Here is an 18,433-nt window from a genome sequence, read left to right as displayed (position 1 = left end):
TGTGCAAGTGCACATATTTCATTGACAGCATAGGTGAGTTTTGCAAGTGTTTCGGAAATGGGCAAAAGAGTGGATGGCAGAGGAGGACACAAGTCACAGAGGCATAGTTTGTGTGACACCTTTTTGAAATATGTCATGAGATGATTAACTTGAATCTGGGTAACTACTGGAGGAAGATGGATGGGTCTTCAAATTCAGGTATAACTACCCGACAAACATTTCATGTCTATGAGTGGACTTTGACAATACTGACAATGAGAAGTCACCTTTAGGCTGGCCTGCTCAGGACTCTTACATGAGGCTCTGAATCCACACAGAATGAGGTTTCCTCCCCCGTGGACCTCACCATATAGCAGACAGGACATGACAGCACTCAAATCTGTGAAACAAAAGGTTGTGATTTTGGAGAAGGCTGTTTGGTAAAAGTTCAGCAGTTAAAGCTAAGCATGTACAGTGTATGGCCCAGAGCAGGCTCCAGTCAAATGTTTTCCATTCTGCAACTGTTTATAGCTTATGCCGTTCCCTATAGAAATGATTTCCTAATGTTTTGGGGTCTCTGTGACAAAGGTGCTTTCACATCACTAGTGTCCTAGCTCCTGGGTAAGGCAGTGACCCAGCATCCTCCGGTCATGGAGCCACTCTAAGACAGCCACTGCTTTTTCAGTGGAGGATCTTCCCTGATTTGGAAATGCTGGTTTCTTTTTTACACTCTGAGTGTTTGCCAAGGATACCCCACTTTGTAACAATAACAAAATGGCAGATTTTAGTGCTTATTTGAACCCTTTACCAGTCTTCTCAGAGTAACAGGAGTGTTATTTGCTTAGTCATATAAGTACTTACATATGTACTTATATGAGTAAGCAAATGTACTTATGTAACTACGTAAGTTAGATATATAAGCACACAAAGTGCCCAGAGAAGTGCAGAGTACAATTTTTATGAACATAGTACAAATATCAATAAATATATAAAAGCACACAAGAAGAACTCACGGTTTCATCAAAGTTTTTGTGGCGTAAGCAGGTAATGCACAAATCAAAAGCACATGTTTTGTTAACATTTCTTTGAAATCACGTAGGAGAACAAGCAAATTTGGGGCAATGAAGTACAAAGTCAGAACTGTAACCGTAAGAAGTAATTCCAGTAGGAATTTGGATGTGGAACTTGAATTCATTGCCTTGAGTAGTGAGATGTAAATGTCCTAAAAGCTCAGAAGCTTGACGACGAATTCTAAGGTCTCTCTCCCACCCTTAGCACAGACTCATCTAAACTCGCCCATATGCTTATCTAGTATTGATTACAAGTCAACCACAGGTCTGACTTACAAAATGGGATGTGATGCTATGAAATGACAAATATAAAGACTCTTAAAAACAGAGGATCAGGACATGGCATGTGCATTGAAGCAACAACTGGAAAACAAATCTCAAATGTTTTTATAGTATCCATTGCTGGCATTGTTTTATATCAGTAAGAGGGCAACAGCCTTAGGAGCATAGTTATATGATGTACATGGGTCTGCTGCTCTTTTTCAGTAGGCCTGAGAAGTCACATACCTGCAAAGCAGAGAAACATGTAATCAGAGTGAGGAGTCGGAATTTGGAGCTGCATGTGGACCTCAGCCATTTGGGAGCATTTGCGTGTTAAAAACAAAATCTCCGACTTTGATAATGCCCAGACAGGTAGGCAGTGAACAAGAGAAAGCTGTAGCTAAGCCAAATGGCTCCTTGTCTTAAAGTAATTGAAAACACTTACTTTTCATTGGTTATTTTTCAGTGGCCAATTTTACAGTGGAAATTACTAGAATAATTTAAACTTCATGTCTCAAAGTTGCTGTTGTCAGATCAGTATAAGAGAAAAGGGGTAAAACTGAACAGAAAACCTGGAAGCACGCCCCACACACACCTTTCATCATCTGGAGTGCCACTTACTCATCCTAAAATCAGAGCCCACAGCTGTATTAAAGATGAAATGGCCTGCTCTTTGGAACCATGTAGAAAAGCTTCAGAGCCTGTGCTAAGCAGGATCAGTACTGGAAACCCATATCAGAGTGATTTAAAAGTAATGCACCGTCTTGAAATATGTAGTGTTCATTAACTATGCTCCAGTGACTGTGGGTTTTAGTTATTATTTTAGCACTTCTTGGATGTTGAGGAACTGAATACAACCATGTTAACCAAAAAAAAAAAAAAATCCCCCAAACCAAAATGGGGCACTGAGATATCCCAAACTGTTTTTCCCTCTCTAGCATTAAATGGCCATTTTTGGTTTTTTAAAACAGTGTGATAAACCAGGATCTGATTGAAAAATTAATTGGTGTGTTATACTAAGATACTAGAGTTCATAAGTGCAAGATGTTAATTGTTTGGGTATTCATCCATGAGGTATTAATATTAATTTTCTAATTTAAAAAAAAAGTCACCAAAACACAAGAATCTTTATTGTTTTGCCCAAATTTACCAGCCATGTAACAAGGTTGACGCTCTGCTGTGACTTTACTCACAACATTTACTGTTTTGGTATTATTTCCTTCTAATTTTTCTCTTAAGAGCTAGAAAACATATCTCAAGTCATTGTATGACTGCGGGTGATAGAATTAATCTAATGTAATATGTGATTTCAAAGGGGACAGATGTCTGGAGATCGAATGTCAAGATTTCTTTTTGCTCTGTCATCTCGCTAACTGTGTAAAAGAGGTGCTTCTGGTGTCTGGCCCTTGGGCGCGTTTTTCTTCACTTAATCGCTGAGGTCTATTGCATTTGCTCTCTGCCACAGCCTCTATCTCGTCATGTAATTTTCATGTTTGCTGAAAAAGTATAAGCCTTTTAAAGGCATGAGAGCCCTAGCTTTCCTCTCAAAGCTGAACTTAGTAAATTATTAATAATAAAACTGTGTAAACAATGAAACACCAGAATTAATACTATTTTTGCTAAGCAACCCTGTTAAATAACCACCTTGCTTTGCTACATCCCGCCCTTTATCCTGGCAGTACACGTGGGCATCTTTAGCCCCTTCTCCCGATAAGCTCTGTGCTGCCTGTGCTCCCTCTGGCAGGAGTTGGGCACGCAGGCAGCTCCGGGGAAGCCCTTGGGTGGTGTCCTCATGGCAGCAGTAATGTCATCTGTGTCCAGAACCTCTCCTGTCCTGCGCTATGGATAAGAACCAGCAGAGCAATAACCCTGTGTCCTGGTTTTGGCTGGGATAGAGTTAATTTTCTCCCTAGTAGCTGGTACAGTGCTGTGTTTTGGATTTAGGATGAGAATAATGTTGGTAACACACCGATGTTTTAGTTGTTGCTAAGCAGTGCTTACACTAGTCAAGGACGTCTCAGCTCCTCAAGCCCTGCCAGTGAGAAGCTGGGAGGGGGCACAGACAGGACAGCTGACCCCAACTGCCAAAGGGCTATTCCATACTGTGTGACCTCATGCTCAGTATAGAAACTGAAGGGAGTTGGCTGGGGAGTGGTGACTGGCCATCGCTGGGCATCGGTCGGCAGGTGGTGAGCAATTGCATTGTGCATCACTTATCTTGTATATTCTTTTACTATTATCATTATTATTATTTTCCCTTCCTTATCTGTCCTATTAAACTGTCTTTATCTCAAGCTATGAATTTTTTATTTATCCCCCCCCCCCCAGCCGATTCTCTCCCCCATCCCACTGGGTGGGGGGAGTGAGCTAACGGCTGTGTGGTGTTTAGCTGCCTGCCGCGTTAAACCACAACACCCTGCCTTGTTGTGTTGCTCTATAGAGTTTCTTACAGTCCTCTGGCCTACTGAAGCCACGTTTTAGAAATACTAGCAGCTCCAAACAAATTTTGTCTGTCTGACAACTGACAGCTGATGTAAATTTTAATATTAAGGGATCATAGAATTGTTTAGGCTGGAAAAGACCTTTAAGATCATCAAGTCCAACTGTTAACCTAGCACTGCCAAGTCTACCGCTAAACCATGTCCCTGAACACCACATCTACACATCTTTTAAATACCTCCAGGGATGGGGACTCAACCACTTCCCTGGGCAGCCTGTTCCAATGCTTGATAACCCTTTTGGTGAAGACATTTTTCCTCACGTCCAATCTAAACCTCCCCTGGTGCAACTTGAGGCCATTTCCTCTCGTCCTATCGCTTGTTACTTGGGAGAAGAGACCGACCCCCACCTCGCTACAACCTCCTTTCAGGGAGTTGTAGAGAGCGATGAGGTCTCCCCTCAGCCTCCTTTTCTCCAGGCTAAACAACCCCAGTTCCCTCAGACGATCCTCAGAAGACTTGTGCTCCAGACCCCTCACCAGCCTCGTTGCCCTTCTCTGGACACACTCCAGCACCTCGACGTCCTTCTTGTAGGGAGGGGCCCAAAACTGAACACAGTATTCGAGGTGCGGCCTCACCAGGGCCGAGTACAGGGGCACGATCACTTCCCTGCTCCTGCTGGCCACACTATTTCTGATACAGGCCAGGATGCCATTGGCCTTCTTGGCCGCCTGGGCACACTGCCGGCTCATGTTCAGCCGGCTGTCAACCAGCACCCCCAGGTCCTTTTCTGCCAGGCAGCTTTCCAGCCACTCTTCCCCAAGCCTGTAGCGCTGCATGGGGTTGTTGTGACCCAGGTGCAGGACCCGGCACTGAGCCTTGCTGAACCTCATACAATTGGCCTCGGCTCATCGATCCAGCCTGTCCAGGTCCCTCTGTAAAGCCTTCCTACCCTCGAGCAGATCAACACTCCTGCCCAAGGATGAAGCATTCTGTGTCTTTCTTTTTTAAGTTTTGGTTCTGTAATGAATTTGTTACTAGACGGAACATACGCACAGAATCATTTTCAAGGAAAAAACCCAAACCCAGTTGCATGCTGCTATATTGATCTGCCTTAACAGCTAGCCTGTGGAGGCTTATTTGTTTTTCCTTCAAAATGAGCATGACGTGTTACTCGTTCCATGTAAGTAATACCATGATGGTACATGAGCCTATGTAAACATTGACCTTGCTTATAGTACGCGTCTTGACACATGCCTCGGGCAGCAGGACCATCAGGGGCTGCCCGTGGTGCAAGTTTGCGGTGCTGCTGTCCTTGAGAAAGGATGCAGGCACGGGGAGCTTGGTCCCTGCAGGCATGCTGTCCCTGTGTCTCCCTTAGAGCACCACACAGACACACTGAAGGGGAGGAAGGGGCTTAAGGTTTCATGGAAGTGATGGCCACAAACACGTAAACAGAGGTACCTTCCAGCCATTATTGCAGGTCAGGGGTGGAAAGTAGCAGTTACTTAGTGATCCTATTCCACCTGCAGCAGCTAGGTGGATGCTAACCTGCTGCACCTCCTCTACCCCATGCTCTTTGTACATTACAAATTTCTACTAATTATTTAGATTAAATATCTGCGTATTTTTTCCTACATAAGTGCCTTAGTTTCAGATTTTCCACAGTTTCATAATAACATCCCTAATGATATGATTTCCTATTAATATTCCTAATATGACTCCCTAGTATGATTTCCTATTAATAAGGTGAATGATAATAACATTTTGGAGTTAGAACTTTTCTTTACATGTGGTATTTGATACTTGTCAACTGAAAATAACAATAAAGCAAGGATTTGTGCAAACCTTCTGGAAATGTAAAAACCACTATGATAACTAACTTTCATATTCTCTAACACCCATTTTATCTTCCTTTCTCCCCCTTTTCCCCTTTGGGGCTGTGGCAGAGGAGAACAACAGATGGTTATCAGTCAAGAGTAACTAGGGAAACCGTAAAACCTGCCCCAATTGCTATGGAGACAGCCATTTCTGTGCTTGGTATGCACTATTTGTTACATCAGCAACCAGAGAGAGTTAAAAAAAGAAAAAAAAAATGTTCTAAACCCCCTGATATTGAAAGGAAATCTTGGGTTTGTGTGTATTTATTCTTGTGGGAAGAGGCAGGAGTAGTCTACAGGTTCATTAGCCACTTAAGTTTTGTATTAAGCTAATATGATGTCTATTTTTTGACAGCAACATTTTGAGTTGTGAGTTAATGTAATAAAAAAAACTTAGAGCAAATACGTAATACTTTTGAATAGTCTGCAGAGTAATTATTTATAAGCAGCTCTTCCCCTCAAAATCAGATATCCCTCCCTCCTTATTTAACAACCTGGCAACATACATTGGCTATGAAAACTGACGACAGAGAATGTGACTGTGCCCAATTGTTTCATGCAGATGAGCTATTTCTGCACAATGCTTCAACCGTAGCTTTTGGCAAAAACACATCTTTAGGAAATTAAAAAAAAAAAGGAATCTTGGAACACTTGTAAAAATCCCAGAGGGAGATTTCAGCTTGATCACAGCAGCTCTGTCATTTGTGTTTTGCACCACCGGTTTACTCCACTTGAGAATTATTCTAATGTTGAATTTAATGTATCAATTCTTTAAATTTTCTAATATAAGCAAGCTCTTAGAGAATGATTTTAGTAAAGCATCAATAAAGAGTAAAAATTAAACATGAAAAATGCATTAAAAGCTACTTTGAAATAACTTTATATTATTTCAATTTACTTGAATTTAGTATTACTTCAAAGGACCATCTATTACCATTTATGGTGCTTCCTTATCAATTTAATTTAAGGATAAGGACTTTAGTTTGGTAGGTGAGAAATTTTACATACATATATTGGTGTCACATTCCTTTGAAATTTTAACATTGTCAAAGTTATATAAGGACTGGTTTGGAGGCTGGACAATAAATGTTACAGAGTGTCTAATTCTTACAGGTTACTGAAGAGCTTCAGTACTAGGGTATAAACTTAACAGGCAAGTGATGGCATAGACCCAGCAGTTTCTATTAGAAACAAAAATGGAAAAGGTTTGGGGAAAATGTTGTCCAAACTGAGGTTCTTTTGGAGATGTAATTAACAAAATTCATTTTTTTCTAACAACAATTCTATAATAAGTAAGTTACAGTGAATTTACTTTCCTGTGAAATGGCTATTGAAAATTCCTTTAAATACTTCAGTAATACAATACCTTTGATATCGATATTTCTGGTTAAATATGCAAGTCTTTTATTAACGAGGAAACGGCTCTTGCTTAATCTCGGATCTACAACAGTAGATACCTGTAACAGTAGTAGAGTAATTTTGCATCTGTAACAGTAGAATTTAAATATGCAACTATTCTAACATTTCTTTTTATGCTAAACATGTAAAATATGGGAAACAAATCTGAAAAGTATTTATTACTGTACTTGTTAATACAAGCTTTTATTTAAATATTTAACTAGATCCTGGACAAAATATAGAAAGAGGTTATAGTAATTAAACTACTGTCACAGTGTAATTAAAAACCAGATTAACACTTGAGCTCTGCAGTGTCCTCAGTAATGTTTGTAAAAGGAAAAAAAAATCCCTCAGTGAAACAAAGTACAAAACACTGATTATATAGTTCATTATGGTGAAATGTTGATGCTTGAAGGACCTCCTCTTCATGAATGTGAGTATGGCTAACTGCAGAAAAAATATTGAAAGCTCTTATATATGGCATGAGGTTAGTTGGCGTACTATGAAGAAACATTGCTCCTAATAGAAATGTAGGGTTTTAAACATTAACTGACTTTTAATGTTAGTAAAACATTAGATTATTTCGGTTTTGGAAAATTTCACCCTGGATGAATTAAATTCTTTAATATTTTAGAACAGTTTTGGGTTTTTTTTTTTAAATCTTAAATCTGGTAGCATGATAAAAATTATATCAGCTTTGTTGCTGGGGATTTTTATCTCTCAAATGCATTTGAAAACTAAATATTCCTTATTTTTGTGAGCAAAACCTCCAAGCCTTGGTACTTAAAGGATTATTTCAAATGGCAAAAGAATATCCACATTGTAAAATCCTATTCCTTCCAATGTTATTTGAAATTTAACTCTCATGTATGATAGATAGTGTACAAATGTAAATGGATAAGCTGGAGTTATATTCTGTCAGGGAAATTGTGTTTTAAACAGTTAAAGCGGTGTCTTGGCCAAACCATAGAGTGTCCAGTGATATAAATCTATTAGGATGCAGCGTTATTTCTCATTTCATAGAAAAGTGATTTGTGTCTAAGTTTTTTTTTCTTTAAAACATCAATTTTAAAGATAGACAATGATCAATCAGTTGCATATAATTTAGTCACATAATTTTCCTGCTTTTTAATAAAAAATGAGACTAGCTATTGAGTCATGGTTAGAGTCAGATTATAATAATACATATGGCGTTATGTATTATAGCTCTACCATATGAAAGGTGCCTTTTTCTCCAAATAGTTTTGTAAATTCTCACACTGTTTATAAGCATTTGTCTGTGTCACACTTCACCTAAATCCCACATACCCATTCAATATTTTCCTTGCTCAAGTGTTTTGCTCCGTTCTCTGAGATCTTCTGGTATTGCTCTTTCTATCTGTTAGTATTGTCTGGTTGCTAATTGCCTGTCACGGAGATCTCGGATCCCTGGAGCCTCTTAGGTGAGGTCAGAGTAGGTAATTCAATCACACGCTAGCTGCTGGGTTTCCCAGGCAGGGATCTCAGCTCACTGACGTTGGAGCAAGAACCCTTCTGGCAACGTCACCGAGCCCAAGTCCAGTGCTTTGTGTCTAATGCATAAGAGATTCGGCATTTCACCCAAACACTTTCACCTAAATAAAAGTTAGATATCTGTCTAACTTAGCAAAAACTTGGAAGTTCAAAGTTTAACGGTGTTTACTTGTTCATGCCTTGGCTTGCAGCTCTTATGATGTGCCATACATATTGTATGGCAATTTCACACAGATTGGTTATTGTGGTTTTATTCATCCTTTAGCCTCTCTTAAACATAGAGGCTCACTTTTTCTGCGTGAGAACCCTTATTTTCTTCAGAGGCAATTGAATCACTTGATAGTTTTAGATAAAGTCTGAGCGTAGTGCTGTATTCCTTAAAAACGCAGGAGTAAAAGGAGGTATAAAAAGTGACTTTGTCCATTTTAAAATTGTCCATTTTAAAATTCCAACTTAAATCTGAGTTTGTGTTGTCTGACCTTTTTTCACCATTACGTTACACCATTACATGTATAACATCCTTTTTGTAATATTGAGGAGAAAAAGATCTTCTAGAAAGGGTATGAACACTGACAAATAGAGGTGGCATTTAAATCTGAATAAATGCTTCTGCTGGCTGAGACCATTTTTTAAATTTACCTGTAAGCCTGGAGCAGCTGATCTGTGTCTCAGGTAGCCGTGATCCGTGTGTGTTTGAGTGCTCCATTCAGAAGGCAGCGATGAAGAAACGAGAGCAGTGTCGCATGTTCCTCAAGGAAATGTATGTGCCAGCTGTTCTGAAATACCGATTCTTTTTTTCCTTTTTTTTTAAAGTTGAATTTTTAATTTCTCTGCATATTATTAGTTTTATTCAGATAAGATGTTCTTCTCAACAAATGTTAGGCATGTCTATTCTGCGCATTGAAGAGCTGCATGCACAACTTACCTGCTTTGAGTATACGATCTGGCTGCTAGCCCACATCACGGGCTTTTTAGTTTGTCTTCACGGGTATAAAAGTATGTGTTGAACACCTGTGTTTGCTTTTGTGGAAGGCTTTACCTGACATTTTCTCAAAACTTTAAACTAACACACTGTCTTGGAAGGAAAATGTTGGTTAGACTTTAAACTCTCAAATCTCTGGTCTCTGCTAAACCACTCACCAGGGTGCTGTACAGATGCAAGGAAACAGAATTTCCATCTTTACACATTGAAAAATAAATGGGGAGGTGAAGGGTCTTAAACACAGCCATGCCTAATTTTAAGACAACTAATAGTTCTATTCCTTTTGAGAAGAAATTCTCATGCTTGGAGTTAAACACAGATGTGAATGTTTTGGCGTGATAGATATCAGGAGACATGAGCTCTGTCTGTTACAAAGAAGCATTAAGCGTGTGGATGTCTCCCACAGACTGCAGCTTTAGTTTGTGGGGCACGCAGAATCAGGGTGTATCTTTAATGAATATTTTCCCTATTTACTGACTATCCTGCTAAGTGCATGTCTTCTGAGCATCTAGAGGGTTCCCTTGCTGTGGTCCTATGGATTAATCACACGGACTAAACTTGGTTGTTAGCACTAGCATGACTGGACCTATAGAAATATGATTAAGATTGTCATTACGCTTTTTCAACAAAAATCAATCTGTGAAAGTAGCTTTTTTTAAAAAAAAAAACCACTGCATATGAAGCCCTTTAATCAGAAGGCTTTGTAACTCACACGCTGGGTTTATTTGCTTATTTTAGTGTATTTGGCAGAAAAATCAATATTATAGTATAACTCAAATAAAAATAGGCAATATATAGTACTTCCCATAGAAGAAGAGAAAGAGGTGTTCTCACGTTGCGCCTGCTTTCTCTTCGTCATGCTAGTATGTGCCAACTTTATGCTTAATAAAGCCAACTGAAGTGTAAAGTACTTAGTCATGCAACTAGCGTTATATTTAACTCATTTTAAGTTTATTCTTCCTGAAATCCACCATCCTTTCTGTTTGAGCAACAAATTTTTAACAACCCACACAATTAAACAGGGATCTCAGAAAAAGCCACTCAGCAGCCACTGGTCCTCCCAGCAGTCAAAAATATATAGTTTTTAGCATCTTTGCTAGGTGGTGGGAGAAGCAGAGAGAACATAAAGAAATATGTATGTGTATATATACCTATGTATATATACTATGCAGGAACTCTTACTCTACAGAAAAATCCATTTTGGATGATTGTACATCCCGGTATCTGTCAGCATAAGAGACATCGCTGAACTTTTGCCAAATTCAGCATGTTCTCCAAAGTTATGAGAGCTACGAGAAACCTTAGCTGGGCTTTATGCTTGCTAAGCTTTTTAGTAGACCTTATAGTGTGTATGGTTTTTCATGCACTTTAAATCATAAAAACCCCTGATGTTCATCAAGACCAGACTACATTACAAAGGGTAAGTTTCCCACAGTCTTCAAATATATACATATTCAAGATGTTCAATGTTAGTAGATCAAACTCAATCTTTGAAGGGGTGCATAAAGATTATATTTGCCATTGCTTCATTTAAACCTTTGTATTGCCTTCTGCTCTTTACCCCAAAGAAACTTTGGTTTGATTTTTTGTTTTGTAATTATACTGTAGTGCTCTGTCTGTGCTTTATTGTTGTATAATAAGAAAGTTGTGACAAATGTCTGTTTAGTCCAAAAATTAGGCACAGCAAATAATTGGAAAGAAGTTGGTAAAACTATACAAATATATTATACACAGGTGTAATATATTTGCTATCTCTGCGTATATCTTTATTATTTTGTAACAACAACCAGAAACTGCAATGTAATCTTGGTATCTTTGTTCATGATACTTTACACACACAGGACAAATGGTCCCTCCCTCACCAAATCTAAAGTATATGCTGTGCAAAGGGCAGTATAATATAGAGTCGGGAGCCTGCATCTATTTTTTATTATGAAATGCAGATATTGTACTTACACGTGGGTAGGTACATAATTTTATTTCTCTAAGTGTAAAATTTAAAGGATCAGATGTCAGAAAATGTAATCACTGAATTTTAAATTACAACTTATAACTTTAATTGGTAAGCAAAAGAGACAGATGTAGCTGTACTGCTGTATCCACATATATTGTAAAATATATTTAAATCATGTGTATGCAGGGAGACAAATGAGAGAACTCCACCATCCAAATATTAAATTACACATTTTGAAGCAAAATAGTGTTTTAAGTGTACGTGTGTATAATGTTTTCTGTCTCTGGATTGCTCTCCCTGATGCAGTTAGACAGAATCTGTATTTAGTCAGAAATCTTTCAATAGAACGGGCTACCAGATGGGACCAGTAACAATGCAGAGAGGCATTGAACCACCACAGACATTTGGTGCTTAGAATAATAAAAAGACTATAAAATTAGATTAGTTGAGTCTAATTTGGAATTGGTATATTCCCTGTGCACTCTCACAGCTCTTGGGCAGATAAAGCCTGGAGATTTAGTACTGTCAGGACAGAGGACTCCAACTTCCAGTAAAAGAAAAAAAGGCATTCTGGGAGGTCACGGAGGGCAGCACAGTGACCTCCAATGATTTACAGGCCTTTAGCTTAATGAAATTGTTTCAGTGACATGACGGTAAAAGCTCATAATGGATTGGATGCCCTAATGTAATGAAATTACTCCCTTCTGCCTTTAAAAAAAAAAAAAAAAAAAAAAAGGCGCAATTAATATTTACTGAGACCTGACAGGCTTCAGTGTGCGGTAGCGTGCAGCGCTGTCAGACAGCAGCGAGCAGAGCCAGAGCAGCGTGGCAGCTGAGCAGCCCTGCGCCGGGTGGCGAGCAGGCGCTGCGAGGGGGTGGAGGGACACCTCGGTGATGGGGAAGCCCCCAACCTGGCGCTCCGAGGCAGCTCTGCCCGTACCGGCCAGCCTTCATCCTCTCCCTTCCTTTCTGCAGGCAACTGGACAACAACCAGATCAGCTGCATCGAAGATGGAGCCTTCCGAGCCCTGCGCGACCTGGAGATCCTGTGAGTTGACTTGGTGCTGTGCTGGGGCGGCGGGGGGGTGGCTCTCCCCGTGCTGCAGTGCTGGGTGAATCTCGGGGCTTGATATCCTTCCTTCCCACCTCAGACCGGCGGTATAGGTAGCAAAGTGAAATCTCACACTTCCCCCAGGCTGGGGTTACTGCTAATTAAACCACAATAGGCGACTTCTCTGCTACCGCTCCTGAGGAGCAGGGATATTGCCGTGCTCGCTGCTGCGTGGAACAGATGGGGTTCAGCAGTATTCAAAGTGCATCCGATGTGTGCTCTGCAGCCAGAAACCTGGCCAGGTCTGTGTAATGTCGAGTACCGGATGGGTAACAGGTTCATGGGGAACAATATTATGAGATATCTGACAATTGCCCTAGACAAAAAGCTGTTTAAAAGGTGTTCGGTATGTAAGAGGGAGGAGAGACGGGCGTTTGGCAGGCTTGTTCAGTGCAGTCATTGGCTTTTGGGGAGGATCCTTCTCTGAGGGCTGAAATAACACCACGTTGTGCTCTTCATGTACCACAAACTTTACACATCGGCTGTTAAAGCTGCAGCACAGACCAAAAAAAATTAAAAAAGGATTTGACAGTGACAGCTGACTCTAACAGAAAAAGCACATTAGATTTAGAGCACCGTCATTGTAATGTAAAATCCAATATTACTCAGAAATCAGTATTTGAGCAGATAATTTGCTTATTACTAACAGTTACTTGTTCACTTAGAGACCTTTTCTGGAATAGGTTTTGACTATATGAACTGATATAAAGCTTTCCCTGTTACCTGAAAGTTACTACTGCAAAGCTGAAAGTGTTAATACTTGTGGAAGCACACAGTCCTAAGCCAAAATGGAGAGGGAGCCGGGGGGGACCCCTCCAAAATTCAAACCCTCAGCACCTGAACTGGAGTTAATACCGGTCCAGCACTGAAATGATATACACTTAAATACAGCAGGGAAGGCCTGCTCAGGCTGCTGAAAAGCTTGCCCTTAAATTACATGGTATGAAACAGCAAATGGTAGACGGTTGAAGTAAGCACCTGCCTCACACAGTCCTGGCACCTGGAGATTCAGCAGACTCAAGGCATTGCCTTTGCTTCTGAGAACAGGCAATACAACGGGCTTTACAGGCAGTGCTGTGCCACGCACCACAGTGTTTTTGAATATGTATGTGATAATATTGGGAATTCTGCCCCAAGGGCTCTACCCACCTTGGACTGATGCTCAAAGGAGTTTTGCTATCAGTTTCAACAAAAGCAAGTTCAGCTTTCTGAGGGACCTGGGAGTGGTGGCTGTGCGTGTTTGTCTGTCACAGGCACCTGAGACATGACCCCTCTCTCTCCCAGGCTGGGATATTGATCAGATAGTGTGTGTTGCTCATATTGAGCTAACAGTAGGTATCTGCAGAGTTTCTTATCTGGGAACTTATGTTATCAAAAGTATTGTTGGAATTCTATATTAACAGCGCTCTTCAGGAAAAGTAATGTGTTACCACTATAAAGTTTTACTTGTCTGTCAGATTGAAAAGTCTACTGTGTGGTGAAAGAAAGGAAGAAAAGAAAAAGAATCATGAACTCCTATAAAATTGACTTTTTTTTTTTTTGATGGACTGATTTTCCATATCCACAGAGAGCGAAATCAGTCCTCCACTGACAGTAGACCGTGCTATAACTTTCACTAAAATAGGCTGGACAATAAATGGAACCTTTTTTGTAATATACCGAGTTTTGCATGCTCTGAAGAAGTTGCCAGGAATGCGTTCCTTCTCCCCAGGATGTAGTAAATGTTGAATTAGTTTATTTACCTCTCTGCTTTTAATTGGTTAATTCTATGCCAGTTATTTGTGGGTGGGAGAAGAGGAGGATGTATAAAATATATCATAATCAGTTCTTTAATGCATTTTTAATTTTCAGCACAGACATACTGCTACAGGAAAAATCCATCTTAATTCTAAAAGATGAGAAAATAGATTGATAGTATCTATTTCTAAAGGTATTTTTCTTGCAGTCACAAAATATGAGTTTCATACTTCCAATCTAATCTGAATTTTTTTCCAAGTTTTTCTTCAAAGAAAGTTTGAGTATTTAAATCTCGCTATCAAAATAAATTTGCTTAATGCCCCAGAGACTATCATATCTTGAGTTGTAAAAGTCATAAATGTTAAAAAAATTAAAGCGATTTGAACCATCAAAGAATATTAACAAGAGAAACCAAATTTCATCATTTCAGACCCACTATATATTTTATGCAGATATGTTTTAACCTGTAATGCAATATATAGAAAATATTTAATGATTCTTGCTAAAGTTAATCTAATTATCTGTTTGAACAGTTTGCAAGGGTACCAAATAATGTATTTCTTCTTTATCTTACTGAAATCTTGTGACCTTTCTGATATCAAACGTTTACATTTCTGCATCTTTTCTCTGCACACCCGTCTACAGAATTCTAAATTCTGTAGATAACGCAGGGCAGAGACAAAGTGCTTAGCATTACTCAAAAAAATAAATTAAGAACACTTTCTTTAAAGGCACTTTGGTTTCTGGATTGCACTTTTCATTCTCCTTGCATTCCTCAAAAACCATGAGTGCAAGAAGCTTGGTGATTTGGTAGATGCAGGAGCAGAAGGAAGTTGTGCAGTTATCCTTCAAAATGAAGAGCACTCCATAGTCCATGTTACTTATTTCTGCTTATCAAGCAAGCTGTTTTCATTTACTACTTTTATTTTCTTTTTCCTCTGTTACGAATAAGTTCTTGTACCAACAAATAGCACAGAGGCAGAGATAAAAACAAGACTGAAATTTGCGACTCATTTCAGTACTTGAAATGGTGCAGTGAGTTGCTAACTCCAGCTGAAGCTTGGATCAGACCAAGGCACTGATTGCAGCTCCCAATATAAACACTGTCTTTTGATCACTTTTTTGTTTATGAGCTTCCGTGTTTCAGATGTCCCAAAAGGTGTCCCTGATCCTCTGATCTGACCTATGTAGACAGACCATAATGCAGGTGCCAAGTGCTACTGGTGACTCTGAGTTTTGGGTTAAAAAGCTGCAAAAATGTTGAGTATAAAGTGCTTTGGTGCCTTCTGTTGATTGTCTTTGCCCCTGCAGCAAGGTGAAGATAATGTCTGAGAAATGGCATGCAGAAATGACATGCTTACTTAAACATCCTTTCTTGGTAGTTTTGTATTGAGGATAGTTTTGTTCATTTTTGCATCAGATTTTCTGTATGGCTTCCCATAAAGGTTTTGGTTTTAATCTGTTGATAAAATAGGGATTTTTCTTGTTGACATACTTCCTTTCCCCCTTTTTGTAAGACGATTTTCAGTGGGTTTGTTCTTGCATTCCAACACACAGAAAGGTGTGTGCAACCACTGAAACAGCAATAAAATGTAAAAGGGGCATGTATTTGTAAAGGGGTGGCAAAAGTTATTAACTAACTTATGACCTGTTGGAACAGAAGTGTGCAGAAAAGTTGAAAAAAATTGGTGTGAAACTTCCGCTAACTAAAGTGTCATTTTTAGTAGGAGAAGATTTTCTGCTCTGCTTAAGTTTTAGTTATGTCCTGTGGCAATACCTGGCAATAACAGTATTATTGATAAATATTTATTAGTGTAGCTGTAAGCACATTTAAAGATTATGAAAAAAAACCTCACAAAACAAAACAAAAACCCCAAAGAATTCCTCAGAATAGTTGTCCAGTATTCCTTATGGTGTGTGGCAATATGATGTTCGTATCCTTTGTAGATTAGAAATTAGTCCATAGCTTTATTTCCAAATGTTCAAAATTATGAAGCAGAGATAAAACTTTCAGAGCTCAGAATTCCACCTTCAATCTCTTAGGATACATGAATAAAAGGAATTAATTTCTAGGTGGTTCAACAAGCTCAGTCAAACTGGATAAACTAGTAATATTGAGTGAATGATCATGCTATTGTCATTAGACTGGAAGTGCTGAACAATACTTGTGTTTTTAGGATCTGTATCTCAGTAAGATACAGAACTCAATTTAGCAAAAACGCCTTTTAATTACTTTGTTATTGTTTTGCCTCGCTGGGGTAGCTTGAAAACTGTGTGGTGACATGGCAGTTGTGCCATGTGGACAGGACAGAAAGACTTATGAGTCACTGTTGGCAACTTAGGCGGAGTGTTTTCCTTGGTTTATATTGTAAAAGCTGTTTTTCCTCCTACTTTATAACGATAGCCAGAGGGACTGGAGATTGAACATATTTTGTTCATTGCAGATTTTCTGTAAAAAAAATTCCCAAACCCAAAAGATTTTAGCACACCAAGAGCTAATCCTAGGAGGACGGTGAATAGTATTCTATGAAAGAAGGCAAATGAGTTCTTGCTGTACAGAGCTAATACGGAATGATTTGGGGTTTTGTTTGTTCTTAGTCATGTTAATTGTTGTAGGTCTTTCATATAATATCTCTGAGCCTGAAAATCCTCTTTCCTGAGTTTCATATGCTTTTTGAAATGAATGAGCACTGACTCTGTCATTGAGTCTGTAGCAACAAACTATGCACGCAGGAATCCGCCATTCAACTCTGGGCGCTCTAGTGTGAAAAGTCATGATAATTCACTCACAAGTAATACTGAAGAAGTGCAAGTACAGTCACCCAAATATCCACAGCAACTTGAAGTTGTAACTTCAATTGCAAATGAGCCCTAAATATTTGATCTTAAAAAAAAAAAAGTTACGTTTTCAGATTGTAAAATGTAAACATAAATGAAAACACACCACCCATCCCCAAAATCTTAAAATGAAAATAATAGGAGTCTTAGAAATTAAAATTGTTCTATCAGTGTTTGTATATATAACCTTTTCTCTCCAAACACTCCTGCCTCGCTCTTCTTCCTGCTCCATGACAAACGTCCAGAAAAGCACACAGCTACAAGTGCCGCGCGCTGGTTTCTTTCGAACTCTTGATTCAGCGCCGAGTCGTGTTCTGCGGGACGGAGCGCGATCTGTCAGACCAGTTGCGGTCTGCATCCCCCAGTTCTTCTGTACATTGTCTGACGCATCCAGTCATTGTGGAATAGGGTTATTCATGCTTTCCTTTTTTTCGATCCAATACATTCCTCTTACAAAGGATTGTGTTTCACAAAAAATTTAGTAATCTGTGCAATTTCTGCTAGAGATGTCATGGATGAGGGTACTTATAATACACACTACCTTTTGTCCTAGCAAACTTCTGAACTTTTCTGAACATGAATTACTATTTTGTGCTACAGCCAGGATTTAATTGTTCCTGTGGTTTTCTTCTGTATTCTGAACGCTCAGTTATACAGTCAGTTTTACTTATTTGCAAAATGCTATTCTGGGCATGTCTTAACTAGATAGAAGATTTTTATTTGCTTTCCCAACCTGGAGAGTCAGGGAGCGAAAGTCATGACATAATTCTAAATATATGAGATGTCATTGCTTAATGAAGGCCTGAAAATGCCAGATGAATGTGATTTCTTCCTTTATTTTGCTGGAAATTATGATCGGTTGAGGCAATCAGGATCAAATTTGAACTCTGTAAATTGTGTTTGTATAACTGATACCAAAATACCTAAAAACAGTAATGAAAATGAGATTTCTATTTAAAATGTTTTGCATAGCTGTTTTACTTACTCATACTTGAGTACAGTAAAATTAAAATGATTGGGTTTTGTGGGTTTTGTTTTGTTTTTTTTTTACCCAAGGGTATATATTAGCTCAAATGTTTGTGAACTAATAAAATGAACTTAAAATCTTTAGTTATTTCATCAGCCGGCGTGTACATAATATGTGTCATAAAAACAGAACTGAAGTAACTGTTGGCAGTATATGAGTAATTGAAGTATCTACCAGTTAGGTGAAAAACAAGGAGTTTGGCTTTTCTAAGAGTATCTCCAGTTTTCTGTGTTGAGCGTGTATCACA

General features: G+C 39.0%; 1 protein-coding gene across 2 annotated transcripts in view; it reads left to right on the top strand.

Moving 5' to 3' along the window:
• The window catches only part of SLIT3 (slit guidance ligand 3), a 549,687-nt gene that overhangs the window by 302,525 nt on the left and 228,729 nt on the right, over window positions 1-18,433 (top strand). For both annotated transcript variants that reach the window (XM_076349680.1, XM_076349679.1), the window contains exon 7: window positions 12,450-12,521. In XM_076349680.1, the coding sequence (XP_076205795.1) occupies window positions 12,450-12,521 (72 nt within the window). The remainder of the gene's footprint in view (window positions 1-12,449; window positions 12,522-18,433) is intronic.

The sequence above is a fragment of the Aptenodytes patagonicus genome, chromosome 12 (assembly GCF_965638725.1).
Source record: "Aptenodytes patagonicus chromosome 12, bAptPat1.pri.cur, whole genome shotgun sequence".
Classification (NCBI taxonomy): domain Eukaryota; kingdom Metazoa; phylum Chordata; class Aves; order Sphenisciformes; family Spheniscidae; genus Aptenodytes; species Aptenodytes patagonicus.
Note: the sequence above shows the minus strand (reverse complement) of the source record. Positions and strands in the feature narration are given on the sequence as shown.